At 37.9% G+C, this 26,280-nt stretch overlaps 1 protein-coding gene across 1 annotated transcript in view; it reads left to right on the forward strand.

The window, feature by feature from the left end:
- LOC150086664 (dnaJ homolog subfamily C member 7-like) overlaps positions 1-26,280 on the forward strand; it is a 136,041-nt gene that overhangs the window by 18,249 nt on the left and 91,512 nt on the right. Inside the window, exon 2 of the mRNA XM_090372669.1 lies at positions 24,626-24,714. Within this exon, the coding sequence (XP_090228795.1) occupies positions 24,626-24,714 (89 nt within the window). The remainder of the gene's footprint in view (positions 1-24,625; positions 24,715-26,280) is intronic.

A 26,280-nucleotide genomic window follows, 5' to 3' on the forward strand; every position in this document is an offset into this window, starting at 1 on the left:
TACAGTATTTAGTTTTTAAGACAATTCGAGTGCTGAAACCATATCTCGCTGTTTATACTTCATATTAAAAAAAAAAAAAAAAAAAACCACCCATATTGAAAACAATCCGCGAACTTTATTTCTTAGGCAGTATGGGTTTAATATTTTGACTTAATGTTGGTGAAAGTCACCAACAAGAGATGCACACATACACTGCCTATTTAAATGAAATAATAAATTCACTTTCCCACTTTCTGGTCCACTGGCAACTGCCACTTCAGTTCACATGTCTGTAACATCTCTCCAAAGTACAGGTCGAGACCACACCGCGTGTATTAAAATTTCTTTGTTTAATTTTGACATCTTTCTCAAGATCAATCTGTTCACAACAGCAACACTTGCACAGAGACGGGTGAGGAAGTAAAGTGCACATGCATAAAAGGTTTCTCGCCCGGGAATCAGCAACGTCGCTCGCTGGCAATGTGAAGGGTCTTTTTTTTTTTTTTTTTTTTTGTTAGTTGTTGGTGCATCAGCTTCTGTGGCCATAATTCACCTCCCAAAGTTTTTGCATTTACTCCGATTCGAACCCGCGACCTTTGGATTGCCACTTTACCTACTCGGCTAGCCCGGTCGGCTTCAAGGGTCTCGTTTAAACCAACGTGTAGCAAAACGTTGCTCTGTAAGCACCCTGATACGGCGTAACGTTTTGTTGTATACATTTTCTATAGATATTGCCATGCCAATTATTCTTCTGAATTGGCACCTGTGTTTTTTTGTTTTTGTTTTTTAAACCTGTCCGAACTCGCTGCTCAATTAGTAGGCATCCATTCACTGTACAACTTCAAACTCACAGAACTAACTTTTCCTCACTTCTGTTATCTGGAATATCCTTCCTTTTCATGTAATTCCCAAAAAATTAGAATTTGCAGAAATTCTAGTCTAATGTCAGAAAGTATCTTCTGTCTTTTCAGCCTTCAACCCATACATGGAAGTTCTAATACTTTATACCATTACTTATGACGGATTATTTTGTATATATACGAGATGTAACAATAATGTTCCCGAGAAGTAATTACCACCTGATTAAATGCACTCATTACACCGTTCTAAAAGTTTCTTAGAAAAGTCAGCCAAGGTGTCCAAAGAGATAATGTTCAGTTCGGCAGCTACGCTTTCTTTATTCTCAACATCTTGAAAGCTCTTTTCTTTGAGGGCAGATTTCCCATTGGGAAAGAGGAAGACGTCCTCTGGTGCTAGACCTAGAGAGTAGGGTCGATGGTTGGTCTGTACAATGCCATGTTTCGTCAGAAATGTCATCACAACCAATGCAGGAGCATTGCCATGCAGCAAGAGTGCTGCCTTTCTCTCGAATGTGCTGCATCGCCCGGGAAATTCGCTTCAGTAGGCTTTGAAGCGCCTGTACATAGCACGCAGTATCTCCCTTTCAGGTAAAAATTCCTTGCGACTCGAACCCTGTTTTTCAAAAAATGTGATCAGCAACGACTTGAACCTGGTCTAAAAATTTTCTTTTAGGAAACGAAAATTTTTGTACCTTGGCGATGATTTTGAAGTTTACTGTATGTGTTTTGACACTTCCTATCTGGATTGTACTGAAACACTGATCTCTAGTGACAATACAGTCGAGGAAATTAGGATTGTCTTTACAAGTCTTCGTTGCTTCTGCTCATCCATGAAGCTGTGCGGCACAAATTTTACACACTGTCCTTTTCCTTAAATATTTGCAGAATTTGGTGAATCGTCTCCTTATTCATATCCAACTCATCAGCCATCATTCTGAGGGTCAAACCACGATCTGTTGCCGCAATTTCCGAACTTTTGCAACTCCTCAATTTGAGAGGTTGACTGTACCCACTTCTTGGGTCATCGCGATTCCCCACGTCTGTCTTTGAACTGCTTATACTATTCAAACGCAACTGGTACGCCTTAACGTTTCGCCACCATAAACAGTTTTTAACATTTCATACATATCTGTTGAAGAAGATTTTCCCAGTTTTAACCAAAATTTATTATTCGTTCGTTGCTTAATTGCAAAATCCTGACACGGAACTTTAACGCTACTAATGAAACTGGTTGTTTCTTGCTGGTGGTTGTAATAATAATTGTTGTTTTGTCTTCCTCAGTTTTTCATATTCACACAAGTATATAAATTCTTCGGCACAAGTCTTACTTTGTGTCGCAATCAATAGGCTATTTTTGGTAACAATTATAGTTGAATGAATTCTCTGGTTGTTGTGAATATATTGTTGCTATCCTGAGATTGCAGCAATGTCTTTTAAAATCAGTCAGTGCTCTTTATTCTCTGCGTGAGAGTCATTTGACACTGTGTGCAAAATAGCCTGTCATTATTTGGAAGTGCTATCTTTGACCGAATTTGTTTTGGAAGAGCTAATTTTCATTTTGTTTCCAAAAATAAAAATCTAATGTTCAGGGGCATGTACGCTTCAAGTTCCTTTTTAGTAGGGAAAAGGAGGTGATTATCCCTTTGTATAAGCAATGGTCAGGCCACGCCTTGAGTAATGTGTACAGTTCTGGAGGATGTAAGAGTTGCCAGAAGGAGCAGCAAGATTGGTGAGGGGAACAAATGGAGCTTTCTTACCAAGAAAGGATTAAAAATTTACAAATTACAGCGTCTGTAGACTAATAATAAATTCCGTTTATTAGCTCTCGGTCACGAGTTCCTACAATGCAAAGAGGCAACAGTTCCAGACAAGTCAGTGGTTGCAGGTTTGTCCAAGAGGCATTCTGAACAAAGTGCCGGACCGTGTAGAGATGTACCATCTATACCAGGGGTGGGCAACTTTTTTCGTCAGCGGGCCGAATGAAATTTTCGCATCATGATGCGGGCCGGAATAGATTGAACGATTTAATAAAAAAAAAAATCAGAACCTAAAAAATGTTATATTACTTGAATTACCAAATTATTAATGTATTTAAAAAAAAAATATTTGAATGTCCAATTATCATTGAAAATGCGGCATTCGGCATCAATTTTTCTTTTTTTTTTTTAATTGGCTCATTTTATGGGCTATAAATTATATTAAATTAAAAATTGTAATAATTAGAAAAGGCATAAAACATAAAATATCTCGCACCAATATTATTTTTTTCAATAAGAAGTCAAACCAAAGGAACTTCGTTCGATCGATGCTACAATAATAATTAGGAAATAACTCTTTGACGCTGCGTAGAATCACTTGGTTACTGTTGTACTGGCCGCGATTCCCGATTGAACCGAACGTTTACGGCGAGTGTACTCAGGTATGGATTTTCTATATTTATGCATTTACCGAGGGGGCCGGATTCAACATCGTCGCGGGCCGGCTGTTGCTCACCCCTGATCTATACTGTACGGAAAACATGCTGACAATGCTCAGCTTTCCCTGGAACAACTAATGCAACAGCTATAGGGGCTTACAGTAAAGCTTAAAGACACATACGTTTAGAATACAATACAATTAATAGGAAAGACAAAATTATTGACACATGTAGTTACAATTAAATACAGGCTAGCCTCGATTAACGCGATTAATTCGTCCCGCGAGCGGAAAACGGAAACGCGTTAATCGAATATAATAATCAATAGGAAAAATTATAATTGGTCCTTGACCTTCTGGAATGTCCATAAAGAATTTAAAAAATACCTTTTTAAATAACTTTTTAACTGTATACAATGTAAAAGATAATGAAAATAATTATGGATTTAAATAAGGATTTAAATATGGATTTATTGCATAAAACAGCGGTTCCCAAACTGTGCGTCGCGGAATATTTTAAATTTTCGAGGGAAACACAGCGATCTCGACACCTGTCGGACACCGCGCGAACTACTAGCTCGATGTAGTTCACAGTTTCAACATTTCTTATTAAGTTGTTTGGACCTAACTACTAAACGGAACTGTTAGGTATTTCTTTTGGTCTGGGTGCGCCTTGAAAAATTTACTGAGACACTAAGGGCGCCATGAACCGAGAAAGTTCGGGAACCTCTGACATAAAATACACAATGAAGAAATGACTGTTGCGGAAATATTTGAACAGTGTTGACTTTCTCTTTTCATCAATCAATTTCCGATAGCCGACAACAATCTTCTCTGGGCCCTGGCGAAATAAATATCGCAGAGAACCTCAAACCTTTTGTTTGAGGTACGAAAGATTTCATCTAATTCTTTTACCGTTATGTCCTTAACATTTTCATCTGTAACATTTTCATCTGGCTCATTTAAAAATTTGAATTTTTATGCAAGTGTGCATTGACTTTATTAGCAGGAGACAAACAATAGGAAAAAATATAACACGTCTTCATCCGATGGTTGATGGAACACACCGAGGCGGGCAGCAGGCAAATGTTTGTTTATTGACCGTACGACTCTCGGTAAGCTTAACGCGCGATTCAAATCTTTTTCAACTATCGCATTAAAAAAAACAAAAAAAAAACGCGTTAACTGGAAATTTGCATCGGGTAAAGTGAAAAGTGGTATAATTTTTCAAATAGCGTTAACTGAAAATCGCGTTAATCGAACTCGCGTTATGCGAGGCCAGGCTGTACACATAACTGGCGTGACTTGGCTATCACTAAATTCTCGAGATTAGCTAGTGCGTGACAACTGCAGTTCAAGAATACATAAAGACCGGAGTTACCTGATGAGTGGAAGGTATGTGCTCCCCTAGAAGGAGAGGAAGGATGTAATATTGTGGTTATATTTAGTTCGGTAGAGATTCGTTAGTACGAGTGTAGCCGCTTGTGATAGGAGAGCTTTGTTTTGGGCTGTTAAGATCGGGTCTTTATTCAAACCGTTGACAAAGAACAGTGTGTTGAATGGGAACTGCCTTTCGATTAAACGGAATCGGGTTAGTAAAGGGACTAGTGTTGGTTTGGATCTTTCTGCTTTCCTGGGGATTCTTCAAGCTATGACTTCCTAACTTTCTGGGCAGTCAATGTCTGTCTTGTACATTTTTGTATTAAAAAGAAAAGGTTGTTGTAGACACCTGCGAGGTGATCTGATTGAGGTGTATAGGGCCCTGAATGGGTTGAGCAAGCTCAATGCTAATTGGATTTTTCCTTTTGCTAAGATTACGAACCTGAGGGGGCATAAATTCAAATTGAGGAAAGACAGTTGAAGAAGAGATGTGCGGAAATTTGCCTTTAGCTAGCCACCGGTGATTCACTGCTGGAACAAACTTCCATCTGTCGTTGTGGAAGTTGATAGCTTAAATAAATTCAAAGAGGACTGGACAAACGTAGAGGGAATGGATGTGTGAAATGGGATTTTTTTTTTTTTTTTTGGCTGATGCTGTATAAGCTTGCTTTCTTGCATCATATGCCTCTAATAATGCTACTTGCATATGCAGGTGACAAAAATATGAACAACAAAGAATTTCTATCAGCTCCTTAACGTACCTTTCATAAATGAAGACAATTAAGCTTCAGTAAAAAAAGGAAAAAAAATATATAGATAGTAATTTATATGTATATATAAAGCACAATAGTGCCTGCTTAGATCAACGATGCACTGCCATTCAATTAATAGTGGGGTTGACAGACCAAACCAAAATCTACAATCAAACAAGGCTCGCACGAGCTCACGGCAACACACTTCTCACTCGGATTTTTCATGCATTTGCGTTCATGCGTTCAAATGCTCAGAAGCATTTCCTTATTTAAATTTAGAAATAGTAAAATCTGAAGGGTATACTTAGTCCAGTTTGAAGATGGTACAAAGATTGGCATGGTTGTTAATGATAGTATTGACAGTATGCTACTGCAACAGGATCTAGAAATTTTGGTCAGATGGACTGAGAAGTGGCAAATGAAGTTTAACATTGACAAATGCAAAGTACTGCATATGGGTAGAAGTCACCGCAGAGAAATGTACCAACTGTGTGGTACTACACTTAGGGTGGTAGAAAATGAAAAAGATCTGGGAGTAATTGTGCAGTCAGATATGAAGTTTTCTGAGCAATGCTGACAGACTGCCAGCGCAAGTCATGAGGTATTGTCAATGATATACTTTTGTTAGTAGGGAAAAGGAGGTAATTATCACTTTTTAAAAAGAAATGGTCAGGCCACGCCTCACTTTAGGAAGGATGTAGAGTTACTTGAGCGTGTATAGAGAAGGGGAACAAAGGGGTGCTCTTAAAAAGAAAGGTTTAAGTTCTGCAAATTGCAGCGTCTGGAGACTAGGCACCTGCGAGGTGATCTGACTGAGGTGTATAAGGCTTTGAATGGGCTGAGCAGGCTCAACTCTTGCTCAGATTATGAACGTGAGACAGCATAAATTCAAATTGAGGAAAGACAGTATAGAATAGATGTGTGGAAATTTGCCTTTAGCCAGCGGGTGGTTCATTGCTGAAATAAACTTCCATTTGTCTTTGTGGAAGTTGATAGCTTAAATTCAAGGAAGAATTAGACAACGTTTTGGAGCCAATGGATGGATGAAATGGGGAGGGGTTTTTTTTTTTTTTTTTTTGCTCATGCTGTATAAGTTTGCTTTCTTGTATCATATGCCTCTACTAATGGTAATGCTAAATACGGCAAAAAAGGTGCGGACTACAAATAACCTAAAACTAAGCGATAGATCGAATGGATTTTAATCGATTTTAATGGAATGGATTCTAAGGCCTAGAGCGAGTTGTAAACTGATGTTGTTTTAAAATACAGTATCCTCATCCTGAATAATGATTTTCTACCAAAATATCATACAACACACTAATTATACATAAAAGACAGGAAGGAGGCAATTACCGTGTTATTCGAAGAGTACTAATCTGACCTAATTAACAGAATAATCTATAAATAGATTACTTTTCAGTAGTTGTGTGTTTTATCTGGCAAAATGAATTTTAGTCCGAAGAAGCCCACTCCGCATTGGATTTGAGTTGGTGGTACATCAAAAAGAAACTGGTTGTGAGACGGGTAGTTCGATTTTCCCCCCTTCAAAAATTCTTTTCAATTCCTGTTCTTCGCCCGCCATTAAAAGAAGGCAAAATATTCGCACTGCCAAACTATGGTTAGGAAAATCCCAGCTTTGATCACACGACTTGGTTTTTTTTTTTTTTTTTTTGGTAGTTGTTGGCGCATCGGCTTCTGTGGCCATAATGCACCTTCCAAGGTTTTTGCAGTACTGTACTTTGATCCAAGCCCGAGGCGGGATTCGAACCCGCGACCTTTTGGTTGCCAGGCAGGCACTTTACCCACCCGGCTAGCCCGGTCGGCCACACGACTTGTACGAACCGCAAAAAGAAGAATAAAATAAATACTGGTTTAGGTTTTAGTGTTCAAATTCAGATTTGTTTTTCTGGTACTTGCATGTTATCGGGTTACCCAAGTTTTAGATCCAAAGTAACGGATCATACGAACTGACTTATACGGCAGGTTAAGTAGATAGGTTAATTAGTTATCGACCAATCCGTAAATTTATAGATGGCGAGGTTCTGTTAATCATCCATCTACATTCTGTGTATTTGTACCTTAAAAATAGCAGCCCATGTGTCAGGATTTGCAAGAAACTGTTATGATGGAGTTGAAACTCGAGTGAGTCGTTAATACATAAGTACAATTTTTCTTTTCGGTTATGGTTCGATGCCCTAATTTAAAATTTTTTGTAGGTTTTCCGGTGTCGCAACGATAGTTGGTTTGTCTGCCTCCGATAATATGGATATAACTATCAAAACGGCCGTCGAGGGAAAATGATGGTAGTGTGTTGCTAATACCGTAAATATCAATGTATTATACTTCAATAGTGAGGTATGCTGTTTCCTAATAGTAGTTGCAAAATTGTGGCAGTAACATCGTCACATCTGAGATCGAAGATTTGTATATGGGCTGTCCTTCGTTGCGAATTGCATTCGCACATCATTCCACTAGATCGTTGATGCGCTGTTTTTTTTTTTTTTTTTGCCATAAAAATAGCAGCTCCATGTGTCAGGATTTGTAAGATACTGGTATGATGGAGTTGAAACCTACCCACTGTGATGCAGTGTTCTGCAGGTGTCTCCATTCGTGTTTGCTGTCAAAGAGAATTTTCTTTGTCTCATCTTACTAGCCAATATTATTTAATTGTTTTGTGTATCTATTTATACACCAGTTTGCATGGTTTGCAGGCTTCCTTTCCGAAACAACGAATTTCTGAGGGCAGTATTTATTACAAATGAATTGCCAGTATAGACGTGTTGTGGGCGGCAGTACCTTTCGAAATTTTTAGTACTTAACCATCAGTCCATTAAATATTGCGTAACGCAGACAAATCAATTTTTTTTCACCCAATTTCGCCAGACCTTTTCATGAAAGTATTTTCATCATATGATGATCCCTCCCCATCCCTGACATTGTGTAATGTGCCTGGCGTAAGTGTAGTTGTATCAGACGTCACTCTTGTATTTTAATTCTTAATATCTCTATATTTCATCTTCCTCGTTTATTCATTCAACTACCGTTTTCTGGAACAACCTTCCTTCATACGTATTTCCTGAAAATTAGTCTACAGAAGTTCGTCTAATGTCAACAAATATCTCCTTTCGTCTTCTCAACCTCCAACCCATGCACGGTACTAAGTACTATCGGTTCCAATGCCTCTCGTGTTTGGGGGTTTCATAAAAAAAAAAAAAAAAAAAAAAATGCATTAAAAAAAGTTTTCCTGTGCATATAAAAAATGCATTAAAAAATATTCCTGTGCATATAATCACATATATAATAAAAACACTAAAATTGTTGAAAAAATTAAGAGTAAATATTGATGTACACTTATATGCAAAATTCATGCCTGATAGGAATGTTTCAACGCATTATTTTCATATTTGTAAGCTTTCCGAGGATTTTTATCCATTAAATTTTGAGAAAGCTAATGGACAAAATCAACGTGCATATCGAAAAGATTCAACGCAGCCTGCGTGAGTAAAAAAGTAATAAAAAAAAAAAAGGGAGTTAATTCTGTGATTTATGTAACCGCCGTATAAAAACAATTTAAAGAAAAATTTCACACCAGCTTTCTGTCTGGAAAACCTTGGCAAGTTTTCTAATTTTGAGGAAAGTGCGCATACACTTATTGGGTGGTTCGGTAGGATGGTCGCCAAACCCACATCCGTTACGCTGTTTCCTGGATGTCCGCCAGTAACCTCGCGATGTACGACGCTCTCAGACGTTACACCCAACTTTTAGCCGTGGTAGTGTGGGAGACGCTTGGAGAAAGTGGTCTGAAGAGTAGGCGTAGAAGGGTACCGCTAGTCGGTAATGAGAACACAGTGGGTGCATACCGGTGTCTCTCTCACCTGTTTCTAAAGAGGCAATCACAATAGTAATCCTCCTTTCAGCCCACCCTTGAATCTACAGTTCTGGTTGCTGATTATTTTTCTTTTTCTACAAATTTTGAAAATGAATAAACCAAGCCTGGCTTAATCCGTCGTTGCCTTTTATTTATATATATTATTTATTTATTAGACTTAACGTCTTTTTCATTTCTTTGAGGTAGAGCTGTTCGTGGTAGATTATTTTTAAAGATTTAGGTTACTCATCTTTTTTAAAGCATCCTGAAAGAAGGATGTTTTAATTCCTTTAATAGGTAGAGGTTATAATGTAAAATAAATCAATTCATTTGTTTAATTTCCCCGCAATCTGCAACCAGTAGTTCTTCTTACAAGGGAATTAAGTCCTGTTATAAGTAATTAATCGTGCAGTTTATTAGAGGGGCATGGGTTGGGAGCAGTGATGAGCAGGTAAAAGGGAAATTTTTTTTTTTTTTTAGGCTAGTGCAGCATAAGCCTCAGGCTTCCTTGCACCATATGGCTAATAATAATAATAATCGATTATGACAATCATTCCTGAAATGGGAAAATTTTTCCCCATCCTAGGTTTAGTATGTAAACGTCATTGGTATACTTCTGAAACGAAGGTAAACCGATTTTATTAGGATGGGGGGGGACAAGCTGTTGTATGTGCTATAATACACGCGTGTAGCCCTGTCCAGGTCCCTTTGTATTCACGTATCCTCTCTACGATTATCTTAAACAGTTTGGACCGAGAGTGTTTCCGGTAGTTGATTTTTTTTTTTTTTTTTTTTTTTTTAGGATAATCGATTTAAATGAGAAAAAATTGCAGCAAAATGTATTTATGATTGTACTGTATAACGGCAGTTAAAATAACTGCCAGTATTTTTGTTTGAATGACGTCACTCTTCCTTTTGTTTTGCAAAATTTTGTATTTTCTTCAGACACATTGGTTTTTTGAATCCAATTGCGATTCGACCCAGGTAATGGCGATCTGAAGGCCGTCAAATGCTTCGCTAGAGTTGATTTCGTGGCATATATTCATCATAATGTCCCGCTTCGTTTTCTCTGATTCCGATTAGTATAATTAACCCTGAAAAATATTTTCCTCATCTATTAAGCTTATTTGCATCGTTAACGAGGCGCCTTCGTAGGCAGGAGCAGCAGTGCGTAGCACATGCTTCTTGGTTAGACCGGGGTTCGAGCCCGTGACAACCAAATACGGAGGATGCGGAAAGGTCAGGGAATGACCACCGCATATCCTCGGAGCAATATGGCCTTAGTTGCTAATGCTCCTAAAAATCAAATAACAACAATCGTTAACGAAAATAACCACAGCTAGTGCGCACTTCGTGCTGTCTCTAGTTTTGTTAAAATGTCGAAGATTTTATTACACAGTTGAATGAATCGTAGAAGGGTAAAAAAACCTTCATGGGGTTTGAATTTGTATAGTCCCTGTCTTAATTGACAAGGGACTATACAAATTCAAACTTTTTAAAGAACAAGGCGTATCAGATAAACTAGGAAGCTTTGTCTGGAAAATGCCAATCAGCTGTGGTAGATCATCCATGCTACTTGTATATAACATAAAACATACTAATGTGATGAATAAAAAGTCTGCTCAACAAAAAATGAAATGTCTAAAATATTGATTTATTATATAAATTTTTATTTGGAGTGATTAATGTAATAGGGAATTTGTAGCCTTTTTTCTTTCTAGACATTGAGTTATAAAATACACGAAATGATAAAACAGTACCATATGCATTTTTATGACAATCAAAATCGTGATTCTTTTTGACAAACTGGCTATTTTTACATATTCTCCAATAAAAGGAAGTGCAGGCCTTTGTGGATATTTTATAATTTGCTTGACATACAGGAATCAGTGCTCTTGTCCTAATAACAGGATCAAAAAAAAATCAGAACAAGACAGAATTTGGGGATTTCCTAAAAGATCTGGTTTGTGAACTTGTGAAGCCCCAAGTGTTAGCTCGCTTGGAAGTCCCAAGTTTGCAGTCATCACTCCAGTGCCTGATCAAGCAAATTTTAGAGATTGATACACCAGCAGACGCACCACCTACTACGGTGAGCTCAGCAGGAAGTTGTACATTCTGCCAGAGGAATAAGGACCGCAAAGGTAGCACTCATTGCGAACTGTGCCAAAATTCATCTTACAACTTAAAAGAAAAAAGCCTCGAATATGTTAATTGAATTTAATTTCTTCTTTTTTTTTTTTTTAATTGGCGTATGCCAGTATTCCAGGTCGCGATAGTGTAAGTTTTTGATAGGTGTAGCATTCCAGTGTAAGTAATTTATTATCGAAATGATACAAAATTTTATACGAATTGAACCACTTCTATGTCCCTTAAACTATTTATGGCTACGTTTTAACTGTTTGCAATTGAAGTGGTTCAGTTCCTTTAAAACTTCGATCATAAATTACTTAAATATGCTTGGATTTCAGGAAAGCTTTCGATGTTGTTGCACATGGAAGGCTACTGTACAAATTGTAGCAGTGTTAGCATTAAGGGCAAGTTGCTACAATGGATAAAAGGGTGGTTGGGCGGGAGAAAACAGAGTGGTAATTAATGGACACTGCTCTTCGTGAACCAGTGTTTATGAGTGGAGTTCCCCAGAGTTCGGTGTTGGGCCCCATTGTTGTTTTGTATATTTATCAGTGATATTGTTGAAGGTATATCAGGCTTAATGTCCAGGTTTGGCAGTGTTGTTAACGACGGTGCTTTACTGCAACAGAATCTAGAAAAGTTGGGCAGATGGGCTGAGAAGTGACAACTGAAGTTTAACATTGACAAATGCAAAGTACTGCATAAAAATAAATTTTCGATTTATACTCCGGGACGACCACACGGTCACAGCAGTTCACAAGGTAGGGAGAATACAAGAAACGGCCGTATTTAGCAGTCATGGGCTTGAACCTCGATCACTCGAGGCACGTGTAATTATGCATCCTTGGGCCTGACCGCTTGGCTACGAACCCCAGAGAAACGTACCAACTGTGTGGTGGTAGAGAATGAAACAGATCTGGGGGGTAATTGTGCCCTCAGGTATGAAGTTTTCTGAACAGTGCAGACAAGCTGTCAGAGCAGGTCATGGGGTATTGTCAGTGATATACAAGAATTTTGCTAGTAGGGAGAAGGAGATGATTATTCCTTTGTATAAGGCAATGGCCAGGTCTCGCCTTGAGTATTACGTACAGGTCTGGAGGCCTCATTTTAGGAAGGATGTAGAGTTGCGAGAACGAGTACAGAGAAGGGAAACAAGATTGGTGAGGGGAACAAAGGGGTTCTCTTATCAAGAAAGGCTTAAAATCTGCAAATTACAGCGTCTGGAGACTAGGAACCTGTAAGGTGATCTAATTGAGGTGTATAAGGCCTTGAATGGCTTGAGCAGGCTCAATGCTAATGGGATTCTTCCTCTTGCCCAGATTACGAACCTGAGGGGGCATAAATTGAAATTGAGAAAGGACAGTTGTATAATAGATGTTCGGAAATTTGCCTTTAGCCAACATGCTGGAACAAACTTCTATATGTCGTTGTGGAAGTTGATAGCTTAAATAAATTCAAAGAACTGGACAAACTTTTAGAGCGAATGGTTGTGTGAAACGGAATTTTTTTTGGCTGATGCTGTATAAGCTTGCCTTCTTGCATCATATGCCTCTACTAATGCTAATCTACCACGTGATATAATAGTATAGTGTCTGTCGATTCATTAACGTAATAATGAACAATCACGTAGCTCCCCCTCTTCCAAGCAATGAGTATTAAATTTTTTTTACTTTCCTTTGTCTTTAACATATATTTCTCAATACCTTTTTTCTAATGTATCATTTTTTTTTTCTGTTGCTGTTAAGATAATCATGTGTATTTTTTGCTAATTAAGTTAAGTTATTTTATATATTTATTTATATATTTTTTTTTTTGCGTTATCTTATCCAATTCTGTCGGGAGTAAATGTTTTTCGCAGATTTTATCAGCCCTGAAATTGATTGGTAGCTAATATATCTAGTCGAGGGTATCTTCCTGTATGTATCGTTCTGTACAGGACGTACTTCTTCATGGATGTGTTAGAGAACTTAACATATATATTTGTTTTGAAATTGATTCTTTTGTGCATGATACTTTTGTGCATGTTAATCCACATAGCTCAGTGAATTTATGATAGAGACCTTTTGCAAATATGACGTGATTGTTATGGAATTTTAAGCAGTAATTAGTTTCGTTTTCTCTTTTATTTCAATTGGGAGTTATTGCATGTGGTCGAAGGGTTGCCAGAGGCTCGTAATTTTGTGTTTATCGTGGTGTTTTAATATTGAAATTGTTACTAAAATAAATTTTGTGTTAGTATCGTGGCGTAACGTGTGATTTAAGAGTTTACAAGAATTATTCCTCCATTGAAAGGATGGCTCATGATATATTATTATTGATTAGGAGTGACAGAATACAATGGGTTGTGAATACGTCATAGCTTCGTATAGAAATAATTAAAATAAATTGTGAATATGCGTAATCTTTTTGGTTAAATCACGCACTGCTGAACGATAGTAATAAATAAATTTCTTTTCATATCATAGTGTTAATATCGTGGGAGTATTAAAGTGTGTTTAGTGTCAAGCGGCGCCAGGGGTTTCCCCCTTCTCCGCGTTGCTTGCATTGTGATGGGTGTGCCAGTTTACTGGAAATGCCAGAGATTCAAAAGTATATGGATATTGTACACGTGTAGGGTCGTGTACCGTTGTTCATCTGGTCATTTAGCCGCTGTACCCCTACTGAGGCTCAACGTTGCCCCACTTTCGTCCCGTGGGGGAAGACCAGTAGACTAAGATTTACTCTGGCAGGGCCTGCCACCTAATTTCTTGAAATTTCAGTGGCTAGGACCTAAAAAAAAAAAAAAAAAAAAAAAATATATATATATATATATATGAATGTTTAGTGAAAGAGCAGGTGATAACTAAGTGCTTTGATAGCTGTCATAGCTGTCTCTGGTCCATGGTGCTAACCTGGTAGGGAAACATAATGGTTATATGCAAAAATGAAACATATATATATATAAGGATAAATACTAAATAACTAAGTCGAGCCAATTGTAGTAAAGATAGATCAGACACATTGCAAAGGACTTTATCGAGGGCTAACCCTTACAATGTGTCCACTACATTTGGCGAGCTATCAGTTTCTGTTGTCATCTGCATGTTATACCTGACCAATGATACATGGATATCATAAGGATATCTGTAGGGTGACATTTAAGTTAAGTTAAGATTATACTAAATATAGTGGTTGATAGCATATAATTAGTTAGGGAGGTGAACGAATTAAGGTGGTTAACAAGCTAGATGACTTTAGCCCGACCGATAGCCCAGACGACGACATCAAAGTAAAAAGCAAAAATGGTGATAGAAAGGAACCAATACTACTATATAACAAGTTACTGGATGACATAAGATAGTCAGCTGTTGCTAAATAAGGAGAACGGATATTAAGTGATAGAAAAGTAATAGTACCTCAATCCCCCTCGAATTGCTCTAATAGTTCTTGAGGTATGAAAAGTAGAAACAGATAGCAAATAGATAAAGTGAAAGAAGAGTAGTAAGGCCAAATTACGTCGGAAAATACCGGGAGCGTAACTTCCCGTCCCTTTTAGTAAGAGAACCTGGTATTGTTATAGCTGTAACCTTTGGCCATATCCACTATATATATATATATACACACACACACACACACACATTATGCGCTCGCGTGGAAGGGAGGCGCTAGGAATGAGAGGCCGAAAGTAGTGGGAGAAGGTGATTTTAGATAGTTTAATTTAGATTGTGTGGGGCATTCGCTTGCATGCAGGTAGAGTGGGGGGAGTAGATTGAAGACTGGGGGGGAAGGCAGAGACATGGAGCCGATAGAGAAGACAGCTCCAGTTTACAGTGGGGCATGCCCATGTCCCACCAGAAAGTAAGAATGGGGGTGGCGCGTGGGGGGACGGTGGAACCGTCAGACTCCCCCACCCGCCGGGGAGGGGTGGAAAATGTGAGCCAGACAAGAGAGCTGGCTCAGGTCGCCAATACGGCGCTGCGTGCAGAGACTGCGATTTGTCCATGTGGCATTTAGTATAGACCAGTAGGATTGAGTCTCTTCTAGGATTTAACTCCTATTCTCTGATGTCTGTGTGCGCCAAGTTTTGCCGCCAATTTGGAGGTCGCTCATTGGAACCGGGACCCGTCCAGTTAAATCATATTTTAGCGTTCATAGGATAATGTATAGAGGGCTGCTTGCCGTTTTTGGTGCATACTCCGTCTGAAGGTCAGGATTGAGTATTCTAGATGTAAGTCTAGGTCCATTTGATGCTGGAAATGTAGGATCAATAAGTCCAAGTCAATACAGTGCAGTTAATGCAGCAATTTATTGAGTAGTCGCTTGTGGGAACCATGTCCCGTCCATGGATATTTGGAAGAGTAGGATTTATTCGCCATTAGGGTGGATTCCGTGTCGTTTGGGAGAATGGAGGCTGGGCTTGCTCTTTCCTTTGGAGGTTGCCCTTGGGAGCCATGTCCCGTCCATGAGTCAATTTGCTTCGGAAAGTAATTGAGTATGGTTGAGGTGAGTTCCAATTCTGCCATGATATCCAGCGTAATCAACGGGAGTAAAACTGAGAGGTTCTCCCCCATACTCTTCCTGTGATACATGTTCCGTTTGATTATAATTGGTGATGAGTTGGGATATTTAATGGTCCTACTCCAGTAATCTGGTATTGATGATATTATACGTTTCCACCTGATCATGGAGCTTTCAGGTTTGGGGTGCATGGAGTACTAAATTTGTCCTTGTTGTTCTTGGTTTGCAGGCAGTGGAAGGGTTAGTCGTCTAGCGTATAGGCTCTGAGCAAATTCAGTTAAGGCTTTGTAGTTTGTCCCATCCTCCAGCAGGTGGTGCTCCTGGTCTTTAGGGTTGCAACGCACTTGTGTGATCAGCTGAGCACGTAGATCATCATACAGTTCGCACTCATGCATCTGGTGATCCCAGGTCTCGGGGGAGCCACAAGCACATGCAGGGTTGTCTGTGATTCAAAGGAGATGAAGCTTGTGACGGATCGCTCCATGTCCTGTAAGGAGGTAGGTGACATGCAGTCCTGGGCAAAACCATGTCGGAAATATAGGGTACACTTGCTCGAGATTTGGAAGGAACTTTCGCGTGACTTCCCCTTTGTCAGAGTTTGTCCAGCGCTGTTGCCAGATTGATCGCAGGTAGATTTGAAGCTTGTTCTTCTCGGCTTTCCAATTGCTTGTCGGATCTGTTGTGTGGTCCAGATCGTGGGAGTATTAGGTATGTTCGGGGTCTGACGGCACCTGGGATTTCTCCCATCTCCGCGTATGTTCTCTGTATCGGACAAGCCAGAGATTTAAAAGTGTGTGGGATATGCACTATGTAGTTTGTTGTGCCCATTGTTCGTCCGGCCTGTTAGCCGCCGGGCCCCTAGTGAGAACCGACGTTACCAATACCCGCCACAGGGAGGCTGGCCGGGCGTTACCAATATTTGTACTCTGGCTGGTCTTGCCACTTACTTTCCTGGGATTTCAGTGGCTAGGACCAAAAAAAAAAAAAAAAATCGAGGTTGATATTAGTGATACTTAACAAGTTAGTATTAATAGTATGCGACGTGGGGCTGTGCGGTGAAAGTGAGTTTTAAAAACCAAATTGGTTCGGGCAAGAATTTTGATGTTTTCTTTTGATTTTGAAATCAAAAGCTCGTGGGAGTATTTAAATTATTTAACAAAATTAAAAGGAGACAAAATTAACATTGTTAATTAATTATTACACTATTTTTTGCACAGTTAATTTTGTATCGCCACATTTTCGGTTTTACCCTCCCTCCCCCTTTTATTTTATTACATGAAGCTAGTAAAATATAAAATAAGTAGCAGTCAAATTGCGCTGCGTAATTCGTGAATGACACCATAGTGCCTTCCTTTGGGTTTTATTCTTGTGACGCTGAAATTTGTGCCATTGTGTAGCTGTTGGTAACTGGTTTCTATTTGAGGGCAATTCGAGGTAATCGTGAAGGTGCATCAGGATTTTAAGAGACAGGAAGGTTCTTCTCCCCCCCCCAATTCTTAGTTCACGTTTTGTGGATTTTTTTTCTTTTTTCTTTGTGCAATGTAAAAAGACTGGAGAAATTACACTTCTCCAATCCGGGTTGTAGTTAGTCGATCTCATTGCTTTGTGGGAAGGGAGCTGGTGTTCCTTCGAGGCAACCAGACCATATGAACCAGGGTAACATAAGACATGGATTAGTATGTTCTGAGCTGAAAATTATCAAGGACAGAGTAGCCTGGTCAGAATTTTTAAAGAAGTTTGTATAACGTTTCGAAAACATGACTACTCCAATGCACGAGATCGCATCTTCCCTAGCGAGGATAAACCAAATAGGTTTTTTTATTTTTTTATTAATTGGTACTTTATTTTTCCAAAAAATCTGGACCACTTTAGACACCAATCCCGTCTGTACACCAGATTTTTTATATTTTGCTCAGAAATCTTTTGGTTGCTGATGGCATCACTGACGGTTTCCTTCACTTGAGTAACCGTGTGTGATCAACCTTCTGTCAGATAATTTTGCAGTCTTCGAAAAACATGACAATCGCAAGGTTTTTGGTAATGGCAAGTTCGAGATTTAAGGAGGGTCTTTTCACTTCCCAGTGCATTGTTTGGCGGTTGTCATACTGTGTTGAGCCGTATGTGGTCACGCATTGTCGAGTAACAAAAAGACACAGTCTCCGATCAGGCAACGCCGGCAGAGACCAGCCTGGCTTATCTCCCACTTGTGATGGCGGCGGCGGGCAACGTAGGTCCCTTCGGCCAAGTAGCCAGAGAAACAACAGAACCCAACACAATACATACAACATGCCACACAATTCTGGCATTTACAGTCCTGTGTACTTGACAAAAGTGCAGATGGCGCAGTTGTGGGAGACCACCGATGGCGCCTTACCCTAAACACTATGCCACTGTCTTTCAACACACCGTTTTCTTCTGTGACAGCTGCGTGAACTTGTTCCGGGTAGAGGTTGTTTTCCAGATTTCTCTTCCTTCATGATAATAACTTGCCCATTAGAACACTCGTTGGCATGGCCTAAGTCAGCGGTTCCCAAACTACTCAGATTTACGACCCCTTCAGAAATTAAAACATGCTTACGCCCCCCCCCCCCCCAAGTGGTGTGTGTGTGTTGGGGTGTCCGCAAGCATGTCTTAATTTCTGAAGGGGTCCGCAAACTTGTTTGTGTGTGTGTGTATGTGTGAACACTGGGTTTTCTGAAAAGAAAATTGAAAATTTTATGTGTGAAACAACTCAACTTTATTCTTATTTTTATACAGACATATAATAATAACTGTTTATCATAAATTTGCTATACACAGAACAAATAATTTGAAATATGTATACGATTATATATACTAATCGTATCGAAAATAAGTAATGTTCTATAACGAAATTCGTTGTGATTCTATCAGTATATTTTTTAAGAAAATAAACACATATTACTCGATACCTTCTGAGCGTTTCACAGACTCCCTGGAACTGGTCTGTGGACCCCAGTTTGGGAAATGCTGGCCTAAGTTATCGACATAAACCTTTTCCATTCTAAGCACCAGTGCCAGTTCATATACGTGTGTTGTTGTTGTTTGGTTTTTAGGAGCATTAGCAACTAAGGCCATATTGCTCCGGGGATATGCGGTGGTCATTCCCTGACCTTTCCGCATCCTCCATATTTGGTGGCTCGCGGGCTCGAACCCCGGTCTAATCAAGAAGTGTGTGCTACGCACTGCTGCTCCTGCCCACCTGGCTACGGAGGCGCCTCATATACGTGTGAGAGAAAAATTGAGTGTCCGAAAAATGCTGTCTGATCTGCGACAGGCTAGTTCCCTGGATGCGCGGGGCATTGAGAAATTGCGCTATCCACTGCTTTGCCACCAGCACGCAATTTTCTTGTAAACGAGAATATAAGGAAATTCATTTCAAAGTGGTTCGTGCATTTTAAAAGCATAAATACTGCACGGCTATTCCTTGGGTTTATAACCCTCTTGTGTAGCGCTTTCGCAATAGCGTCATGTTTTTGCATCATTTTGAATTTTTATTTTAACTTCAGTTTTGTATACATTGTAATGATGGTTTTGCATATCTAGTTTATTCGTATATAGAACTTATATGAATTTGTATGGCTTTGTGAGTCAGCATGCCAGGGAAACACAGCCTCCCCCTTTATTTTAATTAAGAACGGGAGCCTTTGCGTGAGGTCTGACGAGGCCGGGGATGTACCCCCTCTCTCCTGATCTTTCCTCTTTATGCGTCATCGAATACCTTTACTGGAGGTAATCCTTGGTTTGTTTTTTATGTCATGGATCATTGACACCATTAGGATGGTTTGAGCACCATGTTGTTCTTTTCTCCCTCTCCCTCCTCTCCATTTTTTATGAGTCACTCACACCAGCGGAATAGATTGTAGGGTATTTTTATTTTATTTTATTCTTTGGCTTTATGTCTCTTATTCACTCTGAAGATTGAGGTGACCCCCGTGATTTTTGAAAACATGCCAGGAGTGTTTGCTTCTAAAAATAGAATACGCCAAGTGTTTTAATACACTACTCCTGGATTTTTGCCGTTAACCGACCCACGACTAGCTCGCGATCGCACGACTCGAACTCTTTAAACGATCAACGGGTGCTGTTCCGTCGTATATCTTGGGACGCTGCAGTTTATATTATCTGTAACTATGAAGTTCACCATATATTGGAGGATAAATCGAAAGGCGAAGCCCAAGAGTATCAACGTTGTTTTCGCCAATGATTCTCCTCGAAAACATGTCAGCAGGTCTTGGTGCTATTTTTCCAACGATCGGCCATATCGAGTTATGCTCGAGGCTCCCTATGCCAGGATGAAGGAGATTCACATTGATGCACCCAGCGAACTACACGAAACTCCGAGCCACATATTCGAGTAAGTTAACGTTTTATTTGACAGTGCAGCTTTAACGTTATAAGATTAATTTTTCACTAATTGTATAAGAAATTGGTATTACGTATTTTTTAAAAAGCTCTAGTAGTGCTTTTTGGAATATACGTGTGTGTTTTTTTAGTTTAATTAATCTTTTAAGTGTTAAATTTTCCCTAGATAATGTCAATGTCTTTTTTTTTTTTTTTTGTAGCTTAGCTATAGATTGCATGTAAGGTTTTCTTGCATGTTAGTATGGAGTGTTGCGGTAGTACAATCACTGTCATTTATTAAATTAACTGTACTTTTTTTCTTTTCTTTTTTTTTTTTTTTTTTTCAATTTATACCTTATGATGACAATAAAACAGGCACAGTGTTCTGCATGGTAATTCAGAACATTTCAAGGCCATTACTAACCATTTTAGCAAGGCCATCTGTGGGTAGTTTTTGCATTCATGTTAAGTAATGATAAAATCAGATACCAACAGACCTTGAAATGTGGCATGTGTTACTCAGTATAGCTCTAAGGAAAAGTTGATGTATTAAATGTTAATCAGTAATTTAACAAAATATTTATATTTTGTTAGCACTTTTTTGTGTGAAATAAAAAGTTACTATTTTATCATTATTATTAGTTTTACTCTATATTGACCATTATGTACCATGTTTTTTTTTTTTTTTTTCAATACCTGTGTTTTTGGAAGTTGCTATGCTGACAAATGGAAACAGATGTTGACATTTCACTCTGTTATTCCTGAATCAATCTGTTTCATGTGGCTGTTGAACAGTTACGTTATTTTTATTATTTTTTTTTTTATATAATTATAACAAAGATAATGCTACAGTTAGGGATGTATGGTTTTTATTGGATTTATTCCAGGACTTCCAGCCTTTAAGTCAGTCCAAGGGAACATATCATTTAGAAATGTAATGTGATCCTTGCTTGTCATATGACCCTATACTAATAGTCATGCCTCTTAACTGAAGAGGGGGGCTGATAATTAGTACTAGAGTCATATGTTTTTAATGAGCATGGGGGATTCAGAAGTTGTAGTTTTGCTATTGGAATGGATTTAAACTGACTGACTGTAAGCTGTCCATGTATGGTGGAACATAAAGTGAAAGCTGTATCAGAGTTATTATTATATAAGGATTGTGCCTGTTTTATCATCATAATCTTTTTTACATTGAACATAACACTGATTTTTTAAATAATTTTAATATTAAAATATAATATTTTTAAAAATATTTCAGAAAAATTTTCCTTTATGGCATCATATATAGCTGGCTGAGAATATAAAGTTTGTTTTAAAAGTGAATTCTTTAATACTTAGTATCCCTGCAATGTATATTGATCATTTTGATAATATACACCTTTGAAATTTCACCACCAAATCTCAGCTGTAGACAGATACTTGAAACATAGTTTGGTTTCATGCCATTTGGAATTACAAGTTTTGCTTAGGATCATTATTGTTTTTAAAATTATTCAAATATATTTTAAAATTGCAGAACTGAAGCCTTTCTAGGTAACAGCACCCTTTTTCTTTCCTGGCAGTGAATGGGTGTTGACTAGTTGAGGCTCATGTTTGGACTGGTTGATGAGAGAGTTCTTAAACAACCGTGCCCATGGAAATACAGTATCTATAGAAAATGCATGCAGCAGAAACTAAAACATCTATGTTACACACAGTGGAAAGTGTGGGCCATTAAGTAACATGTATGCCTTCTTTTGGTTAGTCTAGGGCAGCGTTTCTCAAACTGTGTTCCGCGAGATGTGAATAAATGTTCCGTGAAAAATCATAATTAATAATTAAAAAAATAAAATAAATAAATTTTACATATTTGTAGCGTTCACCACTTTTGTATCATTATAATATTTAACATAATTTTTTTTCAGTTATTAATATACTGGCATAGACTAATAATCAAGTACACTGCAGAACACTTTATTTTGGCAGGCTTTGCATAGAGAAGTATGTGTAGAGGTAATGACACCTACAAAAAAGTAGCAATGTGGTGATCTAGTATGCCATTCATATGCGATTTTGCCTGGAGTACACGGGTTGAGGAGAGGTGGAAGCAAACTGACATCATAACTAAACTCACTTCCTTGTATAAATTTTTTTTGATAATTAGTATTTTGAAATATTATTATTAAAATATGTGACCATGGATTTGTGGTTGAAAAAAGGAACTTTAAAACGAGAAGCAAAGTACTTCTAGTAGTGCAACTGTGGTCGATGAAAACGAACACAATATTGTTACACTTCAAAGTGAAGTTGAACAATTGCAGCCTTTTGTTCCCCAAAAATCCGAAGCAAAAAAACAGGAACCAAATAATAAAAGACCAAAACGAAAGTATGATGGCAGTTATTTCAATTTCAGCTTTACCTGTGTTGGAAATAAGGATGCTCTCGATGCACAGTGTCATATGTAATAAAATATTAGCAACAGTTCTTTGGCTCCCACTAAACTTGTATTTCGTAAGTGTTCCATGAATATGTTGTGAGATGAAAAATGTTCCGTGACTAAAAAAGTTTGGGAAATGCTGGTCTAGGAGGTTCCACAGGTTTTTGGATCACTATCCCAATTTGGAAATAATATTGCACATTAAGGAGAATTTAAGATATGTACAGTCAGTAGCTGTTTAGAAGGGTGATGGTGGCGCCGCCATAGCCAGGTGGGCAGGAGCAGCAGTGCATAGCACACGCTTCTTGATTAGACCGGGGTTCAAGCCCATGACCACCAAATACAGAGGATGCGGAAAGGTCAGGGAATGACCACCGCATATCCCCGGGGCAATATGGCCTTAGTTGCTAATGCTCCTAAAAAAAAAAAAAAAAACCCAACCAACCAGAAGTGTGATGTAGAGGAAGCAGTATTTTTTGATTTGCTTATGCCAAGAGAGATTAAAAGTCTAGTAATCCCCATATTTATTCCTCAAAATCCTTAGAAAAGATATGTAATTTTTGTCTAGAAATCAGTGTTATTGATGATGAGCATGGAAGCAGTGGACTCCTTTTCCAAAAAATAATACAGGGCCAAGTTTTGGAAGGATTGGCATTTACCAAGTTTTCTTCATCCCAGTGAAGAATTATGTACATTGGCATTTAAGCATTTGGTGGTGGATAATCATGATGAAGCTACATTTTCATCCTAGAGAAAATGAACTTAAACTCAGAAGTAAATAACAAATTTTTATGGTCAAGTGTTTTCTTGTTTGTTTAAGAAAATTGAACTGTATGCATTCTTCAAAAATATTCTAAGAGTATTTCACTGGTTTTAAAAGTAATATTACATCATCTTTGTTTAATTTCTATTTGACCATGGGGGAAAGTGTGTGCACGCATTGTGTATACTGTGGCACAACATAAGTTAAAAGTAGTTTGAAACTAATCATTTTTGACAAGAATGCAGTCATTACTATATTAGCAGTCACATGCATAGTTAACTCAAATGTTCATGCTACTGCTGCACCCCTTAGCTGACCACTGGGATATTGCCAGTGGTGAATATCTCTTTGCAGTCAAATTATGTGTAACCACTTTGATTACACAGTTGGTTACACAGTTTGTGGTTACACAAACTGTGTAACCACTTTGATTAAGAAACTTCTTTTTAAAAACTAGTTACAGTATTGTTGGTATGAATATGATATTTTACTTTGAATTTGTATTGAATAGAGAAAAATCACTGAAAAATGTTCACAAATGCCCATACTATAAATTTTTAAGCACAGGAGCTACTGAACCTCTATGCAACTGCTAATGTAACAAAAATTTGTATGACTGCTTGGAAAAATTTGAGAAGTTATGTTTTAATGATATTTAATTTAAATTTGTATAATCAGTTAGGTCATGTGGACTTTTAGAGCTTTATCAGTATAAATTATATGTATGCATGGGTTATTCACCCCAAATAATGGGTTAATCACCCCAAATGGCCATTTCAATTAATTTGAGTGTTGCTATTGCTGTCCATAGTGATTGATTTACAGTGCAGTGATTAGGCCATTGACCTAACTCATTTACTTCCCGATATTTCCCATTTACTTATTCAATAATCGGGGATTGTAAGCTAGTAACCATTAGTTGACAATTGCCCATCAGTTCATTAAGTGAAATGAAATGAATCAATTCTCAAATGGTATTTCAAAAGTCCTAGCATTGAAGATATATCACAAATCATCATAACTAATAATTTATCTGGTATTTAATAAAAGGAAGCTTTCTTAAGTTGAACATAAATGACACCAAGCTTACATACATTTGTTACTCAGAGTTCTTATATGAATCAGTGTATTGAACTCTCCTCTAATTGCTTAAATGCAAGTTTTACATACAATATTTTTTCTATTCTGATTTTTTTTTAGACTTGCTGAAGAAAAGAAGGAAATTGGAAATATTCTTTATAAACAGAAAAGATATGAAGAAGCATTGTCATTATATAGTACCGCAATAGGTAAGGGATTTTGTTATTGAATATGATATGATGTTTTATATCATTTGTAAAATGAAAGTTCAGTATGGGGTCAGAATGTGACACGATTTTTTTTGTTTATTTTTAGATTCTTTATCATGGCTTTATCATGAAGAGTAACTATGCAATTTTTAAAGTTTTTGTTTAGTGATAGTGGTGTGCAAGTGTGAGATAGCATTTATATATAAATAGCTAGGGGAAACCAGATGTTTTGCAAACTCTGCTGTAATTATAAAATTTGACAATTTCATTCTGGTGAGTTAGCACACAAAAAAATTGAGTTGAATGGGATCAGTAAATTGGCAATAGAACATGTGGCATAATGAAAAAGAAAATGAATAAAATATTAATATTGTGAGCCGTTACAACAGTGATAATGCAGTTGTTCTTCCATGTGTCAAAGTGTGGAAGAGTCATCATCAGCCATTTTCAGTCCACTGCAGGATGAAGTCCTCTCCAGCAACTTTCCATTTCCTTCTGTTTTGTGCAATGGCCCTCTATTTACTACCCATAAACTCATGAATTTCATCTGTCCATCTCTGTTGTTGTCTTCCAGGTTTTTCTTCTAGCTCCTCTTTGGTACCATTCTGTTATTTTCTTAGTCCATCTGTCATCATGTCTTCGAGCTATGTGTCCTGCCCAAAACCATTTTAGTTCTTTAGTTTTGATAAGAATGTCCTTTACTTGAGTTTGCTGCTTAATCCATGTGTTTCTCTTCTTATCTAACAGTCTGATTCCCAATATAATTCGTTCTATTCTTCGCTGTGTAGTTCTCAGCTTCTCTTCCATTCTTTTGGTGAGTACCCAAGTTTCACTTCCATAAGTCATGGTGGGGAGTATACATTCGTTTATCATTTTACACTTCAGGCAAACTGGGATATTACTCCTCAGTATGTGACTATATTTCTTGAATGCTATCCATCCAAAATTTATTCTTCTCTTGACTTCCAGCCATTTATCATTATTACAGCTAATGACTTGTCCAAGATAAGTACATCACTCCACCTTTTCAATTACTGCTTCTTCAATCATTATATCCTTTTCTGTGGCATACTTGTTCGTCATTACTTTTGTTTTAGCCATATTCATCTTTAGTCAAAAATTCTTACTGACTGTGCATAACTGATTAAGATTTTCCTCTAATTCTTTGGGATTGTGGCTTATGACCACAATGTCATCTGCAAATTGTAAATGGTTTATGTACTCTCCATTCACATTGACTCCTTTCTGCGACCAGTCTAATCTTCTGAAAGCTTCCTCAAGGGCAGCAGTAAACAACTTCGGAGATATTGTGTCACCTTGTTGAACTCCTTTCTCAATTTTAAATTTGCTACTCTCGTTGTCTAGTCTAATAAAGGCGGTAGCGTTCTCATATATTTTCTTCAAAATCATAATATATGGAGTATCCATGCCTTGTCTTTCCAGTACCCGAAACATTGCGTTATGCTGTATGGAGCCAAATGCCAGGCATAATGGTGTTTTATATTCATTTGCTTTCTCCATTAGCTGTGATATTACGTGAAGGTGATCCATAGTTGAGAATCCTGT

This window comes from Mastigoproctus giganteus, chromosome 4 (assembly GCF_048544385.1).
Source record: "Mastigoproctus giganteus isolate SK-2022 chromosome 4, ASM4854438v1, whole genome shotgun sequence".
Taxonomy (NCBI): domain Eukaryota; kingdom Metazoa; phylum Arthropoda; class Arachnida; order Uropygi; family Thelyphonidae; genus Mastigoproctus; species Mastigoproctus giganteus.